The sequence below is a fragment of the Myotis daubentonii genome, chromosome 6 (assembly GCF_963259705.1).
Source record: "Myotis daubentonii chromosome 6, mMyoDau2.1, whole genome shotgun sequence".
Taxonomy (NCBI): domain Eukaryota; kingdom Metazoa; phylum Chordata; class Mammalia; order Chiroptera; family Vespertilionidae; genus Myotis; species Myotis daubentonii.
In genome coordinates, this window is record NC_081845.1 from 91,447,785 (window position 1) to 91,463,770 (window position 15,986).

Here is a 15,986-nt window from a genome sequence, read left to right on the forward strand (position 1 = left end):
ATTCGTGCACTGGGGGTAGGGGGAGTATCCCTTAGCCCAGCCTGCACCCTCTCCAATCTGGGACCCCTTGGGGGATGTCCGACTGCCGGTTTGGGAAAATAAAAACTGGCAGTCAGACATCCCTCTCACAATCCGGGACTGCTGGCTCCCCAACTGCTCACCTGCCTGCCTGCCTGATTGCCCCCTAACAACTCCCCTGCCAGCCTGATCGATGCCTAACTGTTCCCCTGCCAGCCTGATTGCCCCCAATTGCCCTCCCCTGCCGGCCTGGTCACCCCCAACTGCCCTCCCCTGCAGGCTTGATCGCCCCCAACTGCCCTCCCCTGCAGGCCTGGTCGCCCACAACTGCCCTCCCCTTCAGGCCTGGTCCCTGCCAACTACCCTCCCCTGCTGGCCTGATCGCCCACAACTGCCCTCTCCTGCTGGCCTGATCGCCCACCACTGCCCTCCCCTGCCGGCCATCTTGTGGTAGCCATCTTTGACCACATGGGCGCAGCCATCTTGTGCGAGGGCATGATGGTCAATTTGCATATTACCTCTTCATTTTATAGGATAGATGGGGACAGTTTCAGTTTGGGAAAATAAAAAGTTCTAGAGATGGATGGTGGTAGTGGTTGTTTTGTTACGTATATTTACAATAATAAGAAAAATTAAAATCATTATCTCAGCTTGATAAAGCAGAACAAACACCAGACTAGGAACTCTCTCAGGCTTCACACCTGAGAGAACCCCCTGCTTTTTCATTCTGTCACCAGGTAGCTTCAAGACTGGAGGCAAGCCCCTTAAACTCTCAGCACTACTCAGCCCACAAGTGTGTTAGGAAGAGAACATGAGAATGCACAAGAAAGTGCTCTGAAGCGCTCCACATCTGCACACAGGTACACCACGTTAGCTGTACACCTGCCACGGTTAGGAGAAGGCTCCAGCACCCATCCACACAGAACTGGGGCCGCAGAGATATGAGGGGAGAAGGGTTGAGAACGTTAAGTGCTTCCCTCACCTCCTGTACAAGTGGTTGCTGGAACAATGGAATGAGAGGATTCGTCCTTGGAATGTCAATGTGGATCTGAAAAAGAGAAGCCATGGCCAAACACAAATGCTACCTTATTCTTCTGAGATGCTATTTTCTTATAAGAACTAGTATCAAGGGAGTATGAGTGAGAGCACAATTTATCTTTAGAAAGAATTGACATACAAAAAAAGTCTACTTAAACCAACCTGTCCATCTCAAATACGTTTCCATGATAGCAATAGCTTACTGAACAGTGAGGAAAACTCCCCCCAACACCACTTACCACAAATAGCAATAGGCTTCACACCTGAGAGAACCCCCTGCTTTTTCCTATTGCTCTGAAGTCTGTTTCACTTCTTTAGTAGTTATGATCAAAATGTGGACCCTTCTTTCCAAATCTTAGTCATCAACAGTTTCCAGGAACTAAGTAAGAGCTCTGACAGCTGCAAAAATGTGCCAGGATAGGGGACCAAGAAGGACCTGCTCCTGAAGTTACAATGCAGAAGAGGGGGAAGTGGGGGAGCTGCCCTTCAGTAACTGGCACTACAAGTTCTGACTTCTGTTTCCAAAGAGGGCACTACAGTGGGTTTTGGCCTCAGTTTCCCAGTGCCCAGTCTAACAACTGTAAGGACTGTGTTGGCAGCGGCAGAAGGTACTTCAGCTCTTAGGACTTGCTGTAGACAGCTGCCTCCCCCGTCTTTTCCCTCTTCTGCAACCACCAGACTGCTCTTCTCCCCCTCCACCTTCCCATAAGCATGAGGACCACTGTGAGCAATGATGGAACGCTCCCTGCCAAGGCTGCTGATGGCAACAACTCCTACAGACAAACAGAGAGACATGGGTGCTAAACAGGCACTGATATCACTGTCCAGGGGCACTGGACCACTCCTGAGTGAACCCATCTTTCATCTTTGCCCCATAATCCTTACTACTGGCGTGAGGTCTGTGGAACAGCAGTGCTGGCCTCACCTGGGAGCTCATTAGAAGTGAAGGTCTCACCCCAGACCTACTGAATTAGAATCTGCATTTTATCATAATCCCTAAGTAGGATTTCACCAAAATCCTAGGTTATTTGTATGCACATTAAAGTTTGAGAAGCACTGCCATTAGCCTGGGGTGGGGTGAGGGAGTAGTGGTGGCGGGGGGAGACCTATTTAAAATGATTAAAACCAGAGCTACTGAATTAGAAAAAGGGAAAGCAGCTCTGGGAATAATTTTTCCCAGACCCCCCCCACCCCCCATACCTACTCTGCATACCAGGAATAAATGTCATTCCTAAGCAGCACACCATAGCCTGAAGACTTGGAAAATCTGTACCCTGATAGCACTCCCAGAAGACACACCTTAAGATTATGACTAGTTAGCAAAGACAGCCGGTGATAACTGTACCTGTCTGTAGGTATCCTGGTGATGTTCCTCATTTCGAGAGTCATAATACTGCTCAATGAAGCCAAAATATTCCTCCCGCTTCCTCTGCAGCGTTGGCTTCCTCCTCTCGGTGTTGGCTGGGAGATAGCCCTGCAGACAGGACGGCTAGTCAGATGGGGACAGATGCTGGTTGGATGAATCCTTAATTTTTATTTTAGTCTGAGCAGTGACTTGGAAACTATCAGAGAAATGGAAGAAAAACTGGCACGAGAACAAGGGTGGATCCCTTTTTTGTTTCGGCCAACGTGTCCGCCTTCCCTCATCCAGTGAGACCCACATGTGGGCAGATGAGCCACGGCCAACGCTCCCAGGACTATTTACTCTTGTAGCCTGTGCTCTGCTGGTGAGCACCCAGGACTCCCAGAGCCAGCACAGAGACAGTGCATGTAGGTCAGGGGGGGGAACTGGACCCAAACCAGGACCTCGAGGGCTGTGTGTGTACAAGGCAACACCTCTGAGGATCACATGGAGACGGTCGTGTCTACAGCAAATCTCAGCGACGTGCCATGTAAGTATGTGCCCGTTACCCATTCTTTTCCATGTAACATTCGGAATTACCAGCTTGGGAAGCTGAATGGAATCTGTGACATAGCAGCTGCAATGTCCAGACACAGGACTTATGGTGGCAGCAGCCCCCTCCTAGCCCAAGCTCCAGGCCAGCTTCCATTCTTGTCTCTGGTCTAGATCCCACTCCCAATTCTTACACCTCCTGCTCTCCTTCCGTTCTCACCAATCTATTCTTCACAACTCTTGAACTTAATTAGAAATGGCAGAGGCAATGATTCAATGATTCATGGTTGCAAGGGGTGGGGAGCAGCCAGGAGGGAGACCCTTCCTATCCCAGACACTCATGCAATACATTCCACGGTGAATGCCTGGCAGGCAGGGACTGTGGCCGACTCATTTATGTATACCCTCCCGGCATCTGGCACCGTGCCTGGTGAACAGCAGGCCCTCAATAAATCCTTGCTAGAAGAATGAGTGAATTTTACGGGCTCAGGAAATCCAAGTGCTTCTGCAACAGTGCTGGCCAGTGTTCTGCCCTCAGAGAAAGTGGGACGACGCAGGCTTGGCAGGGAGGCCCTTTCACCAGCTCTTCTCATCGCACAGTGGGTGTCAACCACTGCGGCTATTCCTCCGGAGGGGTGAAGCACAGGGACCAGTGCTGGGACGACCATGCCTCACTCTCTTCTTCCTCCCTCACGCTGAGAACATGAGACTGCGACTGTGGTAACCAATGTGTGGTCTTCTCTGTGTGTTAAAATGAACTCTCCAGAATGTGTGTCTGCGTGCACAGACGCAGGACTGCAGCCCACGTTCTGTCATCTCCAGCAGGACCAGAGAAGTCTAGGGAGTAAGACGGATGTGCCCACACTAACCTCATCAGGTAAGAAGGGCCGTGTGAGGCTCACACTTCTCTACACAGTGGGTAGAACTCACCGACAGGAGTCTCCAGGTTACAGGCCGAACCTCCCTGGGAACACCTGGCCAGCTACACTTCCTCAGTTCATCTGCAAACAGATAACAGCTCCTAGATTGAGCTCTTCCCACAAATGCTCTAAAACAAACCTCAGCCAGTACGGCCTGATGCCTCCCACCATTCAGGTAAGATGATCACCACCACCACCAGCTACTGACAAGCACCAGGGGGAAGCCCAAAACAACAGCCCTGAGCAGCAAAGTGCCAAGGACACGCTCTATGGCAGGGATCCAGTCCAGGCTCAGAGGTTAGAGGGGAAGAGAAAGACCAGTGTGGATTTCCATAGAATTGCCTTGAGGTGGGAGAGACCGAAGCCAGAATAATTGCACTATGGTCTACAGGCCACAGAATCCAGTCCCACCTCATTTGGTCCCTAATTTCTAGTAACATACTTCTGACTTAATACCTGCATGTCACTGCAATGGGCACCAGATCAGGAGATGCTGGAAAAGTAAAAGAAGGAAGAATAAAGAGCAATAGCTTCCAGGGCTCTGAGAATCCCAGTCACCAAGAGGCCCTATCTTGCCCAGGGCTCACGAGGACTCACCTAAGTCAGTGTTGTGGCTGGAGAGAAGCTGACGGAACTTTTCTAGGCGGGTTTTCTCCCGGACAGTCATCGGGGGTGCCCCAGATGCGTTCTGGTCTGAGATCCGGGCAACAAGGGGGATGATGGGTCGGAGAGGGAGTGACTGCTGTTTGTGGAGTGCATTCCTCAGGCATGAATCACCTGAGATAATTCGAAAGAGAAAGAGACGAGCTGTGTGAAGAGCATGGACTCTGAGGAACCTAGCTGCTCAGTATGGTCTCCTCCACGAGCCTCAGCAGCACAGTTTGTGCGTGCGGGGTGCCCAGCTGAGGGGCAGCCGGGATGGAAACCCAGCTGTGCTCAACTCTTCCGCCCAGAGGATGGCTGTGTTTTTTATCATGTGTACAAGGCATCTTATATGCTAATGGAGACGCGGATGCTGCAGCAACTTCAAGAACTTTTTTGGCAACCCCTGACGGCAAACTAATGTTTTCTTTCTTCCCCAACCTGGAACTCTTCTTGGTGCCTAATGATGAGTTTGGGGGCAACACGTGTTCACCTTCTGTTTCCACAGCACAGAGCACACAAGAAACGACCACACTATAAAGCACACTGCAATGCAAGGAGGTGGCTCTCCTGAAGCCCAGCCCCATGCCGCTGCCCCAAGGGCTGGGAGGGTCGGTGTCCCTGGCCCAACTCTAACCTTTCTTGGCGCACCATGTGCCCTGCATGGGTGAGATGCTCTGGCCTGAAGCAACCCCACTTCCGGCGGCTGCAGTTCCTCTGTGCTCCACGTCTCCCCAAATGAACCAGCATTTAATTCTGCTGTGATATGACTAAAGTGGCAAGAGCACAGCTCTAGCTGAACTCTTTGTCTGGTTCTAGACATTTCTACACCAGATGGTAAGTGGGAGAAACAAGCAGTATAGGAATAACATTACTGAGTGCTTACTATGCATAAGGCTTCATGCTGGTCACATTTACATCTCTCTCCTTTGACCCTTACAGCATACAGCGGGAACTTACTCATTTATTACTAATCTACATATGAAGAAACTGCAGCTCAGAGAGGTTAAGTAACTTACAAGGGAGAGCTGAAAGGCCGCCTCGATTTTTCTGACTCCAAAACCGTTATTTATTTTACTGCCCCAAACAAAACTTCGTTTTAAACTCTGACTGAGCTTTCATGACTGGTTCACATTCTTTCTACATCAGGGCCTTATAAGCATAAGTCACAATAAGAATTACTAGTAAAGAGTGACAACCAGCACAACTATCAGGTTTACAGAAACAAGTGCTGCAGGGTACTTGGCTCACAGCGCAGCACTGAGGCCATGTGCACGTCTGGCAGCAGTGACTGACAGATGACAGTAGGAAGGAACCTCATAAAGGGAAGGCTCTAGGTCAGTGGTTTTCAACCTTCTGTTGTGACCCAACCATAAAATTATTTTTGTTGCTACTTCATAATTGTCATGTTGCTACTGTTATGAATCGTAATGTAAATATCTGATATGCAGGATGGCCTTAGGTGACCCCTGTGAAAGGGTCGTTCGACCGCCAAAGGGGTCGCGACCCACAGGTTGAGAACCACTGCTCTAGGTGGTCCTGGCTGCACAAAGGTAGCTCATTAGGGATCCTGGAGGGCTCTTCCTCACACTGGAGACCTTCAATCACGGTGCACAGATACTGTCTGTAGCTGTGGCCCCTGGTCAACCAACACTAAATGCCCGCCTGCACCTGGCACCGAAGGTTCAAGCTGGGGCCCGGATCAGCTACGGAAAGTGTTTGGGGAATGATTTTAAAGGCCTTCCACCCTAATTTCATGAACACATGCTTAATCAGAAACTGTGAAAGAAGTTCTCTTAGGACCTGAGCCAGGACATGCTCCAGGGCTCTGCATTCTTCTACTTCCTTTCCACCCTTTACCAGTCAGCTGTTTTAACTTTCACTAAAATGACAGCACTTCCCTCTCCAGCTCAGAATAACTGGTGCCCATAAAACCCATTAGGGATACATTAAATACAGCAATGCACATTGCTGTATATCCAGTTTGGCTCAGTGGATAGAGTGTCGCCCAGAGGATTGAAGGGTCTCGGGTTCGATTCCAGTCAAGGGCATGAACCTCGGTTGCAGGCTCGATCCCTGGTTGGGGGGAGTGTGGGAGGCAACCAATTGATGTGTCTCTCTCACATCAATGTTTCTCTCTCTCTGTCTTTCCCCTCCCTTCCATTCTCTAAAAATCAATGGGAAAATATCCTAGGGTGACGATTAACAAAAAAAGTGCACACTGAGAGTCTCCCAATATCTGATAAAGCCACATCATCTCAACCAGCTACTGAAGCCTCCTGAAGAGACACAGAGGGGCATCTCCTCCTGCTCCCCAAACTGATGGGCAGGGAGCTGGGGCACAGGGCCTTCAGGAACAGGAGAGACAACCTATGCTAGTAGCTGCTCCCCACCGCTGAGGAGGCCAACCAATAGCAACAAACCTTTGTGGAATTCAGTGAACAGCCTTAAATACATTAGTCAATATTCTTCAACCTAACCAGGCCTAAAGCAATGCGAAGCAATCAAAGTTTCGGACCCCAGCACAGGAAAGAAAGAAGAGACTGGCAGGCAACACCTGGGTGTCAGGAAGTGAAGCCCAGGTCACAGGGCCAGGCAGCCACCCAGGTGGGAGGACCAGGCTCACTGATGTCATACCTTAGGCTTGAGCTTGCTTATTTACCATCCAATGGAAAATCTGAATGATTTCCTAAAGAAAAAATGTTTTTATTTAAAATGCACTCTGCTAAAAAAGTCGAGGCTATGGAGGTGAGCAGGATGGACTTACTGGAATTTCTGGACAGCTGGGCATCACTGCTGGACTTTATGACGTAGTTGGCAGGAATGTCGGATGTTGTTGACTGGGACCGTTCTGGTTTCACCCTCAGCTTGCTGTGGTTTTCTAGGACTTGAGCTGCAGTTGCCAAAGCAACCTTTGAGTTCAGAGTTTGGAAAGAAGGGGGGGAAACGTCCTCTTCCTCATCATCGCCAATGTCCCAAGCATCACTGGTGTTCCGGGCAAACTCATGGAAACTGGAGGCCTTCTTATTCTTCAGGGGAACTGCATTGACTTTTGACCGTTCTTTAATGAAGCTTTAAGAAAGGAGACACTATTACCAAGGAAAGGTCTGGCACATCTCACCACTTGCTTAAGGTACTATTAATTGTTTTACAAGCGATCTCATATACAATCATTACCTTCTTCAAACAAAAAAACACCCAAATCCATTCCTCATCTAGATGCATCTAGACGAGTCCAGTGTTGCAGCAGATGTAGCAAGACAGCAACGCTCACCAGCTATTCCATGTGCTCCTCTATACTCTCCAGTCCCTTGCCACTTAGGTGAGGCCACATGACTAGCTCTGGCCAATGGGCTCAGGAGAGAAGTGAGCAGATCATTTCTAAGCCCAAGCATAAAAAAACAGGTGTGAGTTCTCCATAAACTTTCTTCTACCACAGTAACTGAGGAGACTCCAGATGGTGGCGCCTCCCTCAGCCTAGACAGCAGCGTGAGTACTGCAGCACAGCCTGCCCTCCACTCCCACCCTAATCCACTAAACTTTGTGTGTCAATCCACCGAAATATTAGACTTAACCTGTTATGGCAACATAACCTAAACTACTCCTTAGAGTAGGACATAAACTACTGGTAGAATAAGTGAGACAACTTTAGGTAGACCATAACTAGCAGTAAACACTGAGTTCCAAAATGAACATGTGGTCCTTTTTTATTCTGTTAAAGTCCATCTGCTGGCCGTGAGAAGATGGTCTCAGTTTGGTGCTAGTCTGTCTATAAGACTTTTTCTTTTTTAACAAAGTGAGGGCAGTTTCAGAACTGACATATTTGTAAGCAATAGGACCTAGTGTAGAATTTAATTAATAAGATTGTTTTAGTTTTTTTTAACAAATATATTTTTATTGATTTCAGAAAGGAAGGGAGAGGGAGAAAGAGACAGAAACATCAATGATGAGAGAGAATCATTGATTGTCTGCCTCCTGCACACACACCCCCACGGGGGATCGAGCCTGCAACCCAGGCATGTTCCCTGACAGGAATCGAGCCGTGACCTCCTGGTTCATAGGTTGACACTCAACCACTAAGTCACACCTGGCTGGGCTAGTTTTTCACTGTTTATTTTTAAGGTTACTTTCTTTTTTTTGGAAAACGGTATTGGTTTTCCATTTATAGAAATGATAAGATTTTTTAAAAAATCTAATCATGTAAATAAAATGAGTTTTTTAATGTAAATAGTAATATAGAAAATGGTAAAAAGAAATCGTGATTTGGGGAACACTAGATTACCTCACTGAGAAAGGAGAGCCTAGCCCTAAGAGTCATGTGGGACATCCCTACTTCCCTGGACTTTTCCTCTGTCTGTCTCCTGCTTAAGGTCTGGGTGCCCTTATTCCAGATCCAGGGGACTGTGGTTGGGACATTTCTAACTCTGTCTTACCTAGCATCCCTCATACCCCAAACAGGGAAGCAGAGTAGGTCTTCTGTGCGTTTACACTGGGGGACTGGAATGCAATGGGTAGAAACATTAAAAAGTCTCCCTGCTTCCCCCAGGCAGGCAGGGAAACTAGAGTGAAACTCTGTGCCAGAGGAGCAGACGTCCCCCACTTCCAGGAGGTGTTTCTTCCTTTGGGTAGAGGTGGGTGGTCTCATAACCCACCCCATCTCCCTAGATGAGTCCAATATTTATTCTGAAAGATAACTGCTATTAACATTGATAAATAAGACGGGTAACACAGACAGTCCATAGGAATGTCCCTATTACTAACACCAAGGAAGGAGTAAGATATCACTGAGGCATTATCTGCAAATATTAGTCTCACACGGAGTAAAGGAAAATACATCACACGAATACAAGAGAGAACACATTACAAGCGGTAACAGCTCAAATGTGATAAAAACAAGATACCATGTTCCACCCACTAACTTAGCAAATATTTAAAAATGTGTTCTCTTCAGCTGACGAGAGTGCAGTGAGGCCAGCTCTCTAACACTGCAGGTGGAGGTATATGTTGTACAACCTTTTGGAAAACAATCTGGGAACATATACATCATGAGCCTTAAAATGGTTCATCTCTAACAATAAGAATATAATCAGAAAGTCAAACAAAAGTGACCTAAAACAGCTTATAATGGTGTTATTTATTTAATCCTTACCTAAGGAAATGTTTATTGATTTTAGAGAGAGAGGAAGGGGGGAGAGGGAGAGAGAGAGAAACATTGATGTGATAGAGTAACATCGATAGGTTGCTTCCAATGAGGGATCGAACCCACAACCTTTTTGGTGTATGGGACTACTATCCAACCAACTGAGCCACCTGGCCAGGGTGGTATTATTTATTTTGGTTAAAAACTGCAAGTAAGATAAATGTCTAGAAATTGGAAATGATGAAATAAATTATGATTCAGCTACCAGATGGAATGTATACTGCCAGTGAAAATCATATCTTGAAAACAATCTAAAGAAAGTAAAAATTGGAACCAAAATTATATATTTTTAATGGTCTCTTTATTAAAAAAAAAAAGTATATGCATAGAAAAAACCAGGAAGAAAACATCAAAATGCTAACAGTGAGTGCTTATCTCTTGGGTTATGGAATTATAGGTGATATTTAATTTTATTTTTATACTCCTCTGAATTATTCATGTTTTCTAAACTGAGCATATAATTTTTATTATTCAGTGGGAAATAAATGTTTTGTTGGCTTTCGTCAATCCCCAAAGTAATAATACTTATAAACCTACTAAATAAATAAGTGGAAATGAATGAGAGTCCAAATCAAAGAAACTGAGGCAATGCAGCGCAAATATCTGCATATCAACAATCCATAGGAGCCCTGGCCGGGTGGCTCAGTTGTTTGGAGTGTTGTCCCATACACCAAAAGGTTGCAGGTTCTATTCCCAGTCAGTGCACGTACCTAGGTTTCGGGTTCGATTTCTGGTTTGGGAGGCAACCGATTGATGTTTCTCTCTCATATCCATGTTTTCCTCTCACATTGATGTGTCTCTCTCAAATCAATGAAAACATATCCTCGAGGGAGGACTACAAAAAACAAATTAAAAAAAAAAAATCTACCTGAGCCAGAAGGCAAATGACTCCTCTGCAGACCTTCTGAGGCTGCCTACTCCAGCCTCATCATTATGGCTGCTTCTCCTCTGTGCAAGGATCCAAGAGCCACGTGCAGTACACACCGCAGAGGCTCCACTGTCAGGAACAGATGGGCAGATGTGTAAGAAAGTTCTGTCATCAATAAAGTACTGTATAGGAGTACGTGGCTATTATTGCTGCTTTCCTCCTTGGAGGCTAAGTGTACCTCAGGATTGCACATAACAAATCCAACAGCGTGATATGGAGCACTCTGGATCGAAAGTTAACTAACTACTGCTTTTCTTTCTGTTTGATATTTCTGAAATACCTCTTGATATTTTGAGAATTCTTTAAATAAATCATTGATTTAAGAAGCTGAATTTTAACTCAGGTCAAACAATTGTCTGGATGCTAATAGTCTAACCTTGGGTGAAGCAGATGCACACTTGGACTAGATTACCATCTGCACCCAGAGATGGGCCGTGCTGAGGGTCAGGCTCTCACAGACACTGAGCTTCCTCTACAAACCAAGGAGGTCAATTAGCTGAGTGCTGGGAACATGCATGTTTCCTATATTTTCCTTTATACCTTTTTATACATTGAAAGTATTTCATTATATTTTTTGAAGCAGGTGAAGATTCAATACAAGTGAACTAGATTAAAAATTGGAATTTATGGAAATAAAGGCTTTGCAAATCGAAACAGGAAGGACCTATTCACACACAACAAAGAGGAAAGGCTGTCATTCCCTGTGAGAAAGACATGAGAGAGTCAATGCAGACCATTTGAGGCTGCTAGAAATTATTTTAGGTATACCTACCCCACAAAACCCAAAACTCAACTAACCAGTTAAAACACTCAGCTCTGTCCTGAGAACAGCAGCCTTTGTGGAGGAAGGGGTTGGTATCAGCTAGAGCGGTGGGAGTCTGAGGACAGAACGAAAGAGGAGAGCGAGAGTGAAGGTGCCAGGTGTACCACTGAGAGAAGCAGAAAACTCTGCAGACCAGGAATAATGATGGGAACATTTAAGGTTTTGAAGATTTCCCATATTTATTAATTTTGTTCTCTCCGGAGGGGATAAATTCATGCATACATAATGGTTAACATTTATGGGCTATTTACTAGGTGCTAGGTTCTGGGCTAATATTTACATATACTCATTTTCTTATTAAGTCTCATCCATCAGCCTATAAGTATTATTATTCCCATCCTCCTATATAATAAAAAGATAATATGCAAATCGGCCAAAAGGTGGACCGATTGGTTGCTATGATGCGCACTGACCACCAGGGGGCAAATGCTCAATGCAGAAGCTGCCCTCTGGTAGTCAGTGCGCTCCCACAGTGGGAGCGTCACTCAGCCAGAAGCCGGGCTCATGGCTGGTGAGTGCAGCGGCAGTGGCAGGAGCCTCTCCTGCCTCTGTGGCAGCACTAAGGACCCCTCGGGGGATGTCTGCCTGCTGGCTTAGAGGGAGCAGGCTGCAGGCCAAGCTAAGGGACGCCCCCCACCACCATCAAGTGCACGACTGTCATGCACCGGGCCTCTAGGTTACAGATAAGGAAACTGAGAACTGAGGCTGACTGAGGTCCTGGGCAGGCAGCAAAGTTTGGGCTCAAATCCAGGCCCACCTCACTGCAGAGCCTGCATGCTCTTGAACTACTCCACCTAGAAAAACGGGAGGGGAGAGTTGAGGCCTCGTGGGATCTGCAGCCTGGGAAGAGGAGTTGCCACGCAAACTGAGCACGTAACAGCATAGCTATCATATCTCCGAGTGTGCACAGCTGACAGCCCTAGCTCTCGTCTGGTAGGAATAACTACACAGACTGTGCATGTCGGTAGCCAGAATGGATAGAAGTCACTTCTAGGGGTGTGGTCATTAGAGGAGAAATGTCTCTCTTCCCTTTAACTCCAGCAGTCCCAGTAAGAAATCAATCCAGGTAGTTCTAGCTTAGAGGTCTCATTTTAACATGTTCCCAACTAAGTTATACCTAGCCCAAGGTATAATAATGCCACAGTGTGTCTTGAAGTTTAACCAAGGTTATTTAAACAGAACTACATCAAAGTTACAACCGAACTGGCCTCAGGTAGACATCTTCATCATACTGCCTCACAACTGTACCAAACTACAGTTTAAAAAGCATTTTCACAGATACTCATTTAATCCTCAGAACTCTGTGAGCTGAGTCTTATTATTTCTGTTGTATGGATGAGGAAACTAAGTCTCCAAGTTATTTGCCCAAGATCAGTGGTTCTCAACCTTCCTAATGCCGCGACCTTTTAATACAGTTCCTCATGTTGTGGTGACCCCCAATTTCATTGTTACAAATTGAACATAATTAAAGCATAGTGATTAGTCACAAAAACAATATGTAATTATATATGTGTTTTCCGATGGTCTTAGGGGACCCCTGTGAAAGGGTCATTCGACCCCCAAAGGGGTCACGACCCACAGATCATGGAGCTAGTAAGTGGTAAAGAAAAAGCAATTCAAGTAGTGCGGGTGAAACTAAAAACACACAAAAACATCATAAATGGCACATCTGAGAGAAATGTAGTCGTCTGGTGAAGAACAACTTCCTCAATGGTAACACAAACACCTACAGATATTTTGAAAAGGACTGGCCATAGGTTATACCGGTTAGGAAACAAAAGTTCAACCATTCTGTAATTTGATTAATACTACACTGTTCTACTGATATGGCTGTTCACTCAAGAGAAATATGATACAAGTTTGTTCAAAAAAATAATGTTTGATATTGGTAAGGGATGTGAAGCAAGTGGGGAATTTACTAACAACCAAATGAATCCAGTCATCACAATAGCTAGTGCGGCTCCGTGTGAACCAGCCTTATACTTGGAACAATGATATCGAGTCAGAAAACAATAAATTTAGAAGCTTGTCATGCCATCAAGTGGCCAATGGGGCCACTCTGCAATAACACTAGTTTTATATGAGCTATGAAAATTATTGCAGGCAATATTATCCCTAATGGTAATAATTTGGCAAACTGAAGTCAATACAGACGGAAATGTTACTTGCTCATGCAGTTTGGATGATTGAAGACTCAATGTAAAGGTTTTCTGCTGTGATGGCGATTAACCACCCAGCAATTAACGGCAGTCTGAAGTGGAACGATAGTCATATAGTGGGAAAAGTAATAAAAATGTCCCAACAAAGATACTAAAATAAGGGCAATAAATGTTTTATAATAATCTGGAATTGTAAAATGATCCAAACCTAGATGTTGTTCCATGCTGTAGACTATTAATATCAAACCACCACGTGTATGAAAAGGGGACATGATTTATTCAGTGACAATTATATTCCTTCCAAATTGCAGAGCTAGGTGATTACCTCTATTGAAAGTATGAATGCAACTCTGCTGATCCGTTAAAACACTCATGGTTTTATATCACTAACCGGTGGAGACAAGAGTATATAAAGCTGGTCTTGGCAGTTTGGGATATGGTGATATTACTCAAGACCTATCTTAAGTACAGAATCAGAGAAAACACAGTTGATGACTGGTGCAGACAAGGTATGGTGACTTAAATCCAAGCATAAAGTGGGATAGTAGACTCCATTGCCTTATGTATGGGCAGACAGACAGATTCACATGTGGACCATGTGCTTATCATTATAAAATATGCTGGGCCTGGCCAATGTGGCTCAGTGGTTGAGTGTCGAACTACGAACCAGGAGATTACAATTCGATTCACGGCCAGGGCACATGCCTGGGGCTGTGGGCTCGATCCCCAGTGTGGAGCACGCAGGAGGCAACCAATCAATGATTCTCTGTCATCACTGATGTTTCTATCTCTCTCCCTCTCCCTTCTTCTCTGAAATCAATAAAATTATATTTTAAAAAATAAAATAATAAAATAAAATATACTGGAATGGATCTATTACTAATCAACAAATCCTGGCTGTGAACAAAACTGGCTGCAAGGAACTAAATTCTCAACTATGATGCTTAAGTGATAAAGACCACAATGTCAGGGCTGGTTGGTGTCTCCACAATTCTCTTGCTCTTTCCCTCCGGTTACAAATAGTTTCTGCATCTTAGTTTCACACTACCACAGTCAAAAGCAGGAAATGTGAGCAGAGGCTTTCTTCACAAAATTATCTCTCTCTGATCAAAAGAAATCTTTCCAAGAACTCTCACTCAGGAGACTTTCTTATGTCTCATTGGCCAGAGTCCACGAGATGAGGTCACCATAGACCAGTTATTGGGATTACCAGAAATTACTGTAAAAGACTTAAACTAATCCAGATACCTGCTCTAAGTATACTGTCACCTTATTAATAGCTGAATAAAAGTATGGTTCTTAAAGAAGCAGGGCCAGGAGAGACTGTTGGGTAGGTAATCCACAGGGCCTGCTTTACTAGCCAAAGACCAGGTAGTCTGTCGTTGGTAAAACCAGGAAATAGAATTCATTCTACTTTAATGGAAATATCACAGAAAACATGCTCTCCTTAAGAGCTACTACAAGGTACACACTAAGAAACATGAAAGAAAAGTCCGCTGTCTAAGTGAAGGATTACATTCTTTCATTCCATAAATGTTTACTCAGTGCCTACTATGAGCCACATGCTGCTCCTGGTCCGAAGAGTGAAGTGGTGAACAAAACAAAGCCCCTGCCCTCAAAGAGCTTACAGTCTAGTGGCTTCTGATATAAAGCTGTTTGTCTTACAGAAAAGAACAGCAGTCATACTTCCAAAGTAAGACTGTACTTCTACATACTGGCCAAATTGCAAAACAACAAAGACAAAACATAACTAGGTTGAATTATGGAAAGTTCACCATACATTACACTAAGTTATTTTTAAAACATTAAAATATTGGTAATGTAGCCCTGGACACTGTGGTTTGGTTGGTTAGCGCATCATCCCGTACACCAAAAGGTGACGGGTTCTATTCCCGATAAGAGCACACAGCCAGGTTGCGGAACCTACGATGTTTCTCTCTCACATTGATGTTTCTCTCTCTCTCTCTCACTCTCCCTTCCTCTCTCTAGAAAATCAATAAAAAAATAAAATATTAGTAATGTATAGTTGATATAGCACTATTTTTAGGTATTCAAAATACTTTAATGTACATTATCTTTACTTCCCCATTGACTGTGAAGGAAGAAAAGGGTGGATATTATTACCCAGGCCCTGGAGGATGAGAACCTAGGTCTCCTGCAGCTCTCAGCTTTTACTACAAACTAATATTTATACTTAATGGAAATAATATTTATACTCATATTTAAGTATAAAGTACCACATTTATACTCAAAGATGGAGGCCAAAGTTCTTAGAAAATCTGAGAAGATGACCCATCTCCTCATTGTGGCTGAGTTGCCCATTAGAGAAAGGTGTGATAAAGTGATATTTAGGGGTATGGATAC

At 45.1% G+C, this 15,986-nt stretch overlaps 1 protein-coding gene across 3 annotated transcripts in view; it reads right to left on the bottom strand.

Annotated features, from left to right (window-relative positions):
* Nucleotides 1-15,986, bottom strand: part of TBC1D22B (TBC1 domain family member 22B) — an 82,692-nt gene that overhangs the window by 42,548 nt on the left and 24,158 nt on the right. For all 3 annotated transcript variants that reach the window (XM_059701821.1, XM_059701820.1, XM_059701819.1), the window contains exons 3-7: nucleotides 7,280-7,584; nucleotides 4,468-4,647; nucleotides 3,881-3,951; nucleotides 2,402-2,530; nucleotides 1,001-1,066 (exon numbers count right to left, since the gene is read on the bottom strand). In XM_059701821.1, the coding sequence (XP_059557804.1) occupies nucleotides 1,001-1,066; nucleotides 2,402-2,530; nucleotides 3,881-3,951; nucleotides 4,468-4,647; nucleotides 7,280-7,584 (751 nt within the window). The remainder of the gene's footprint in view (nucleotides 1-1,000; nucleotides 1,067-2,401; nucleotides 2,531-3,880; nucleotides 3,952-4,467; nucleotides 4,648-7,279; nucleotides 7,585-15,986) is intronic.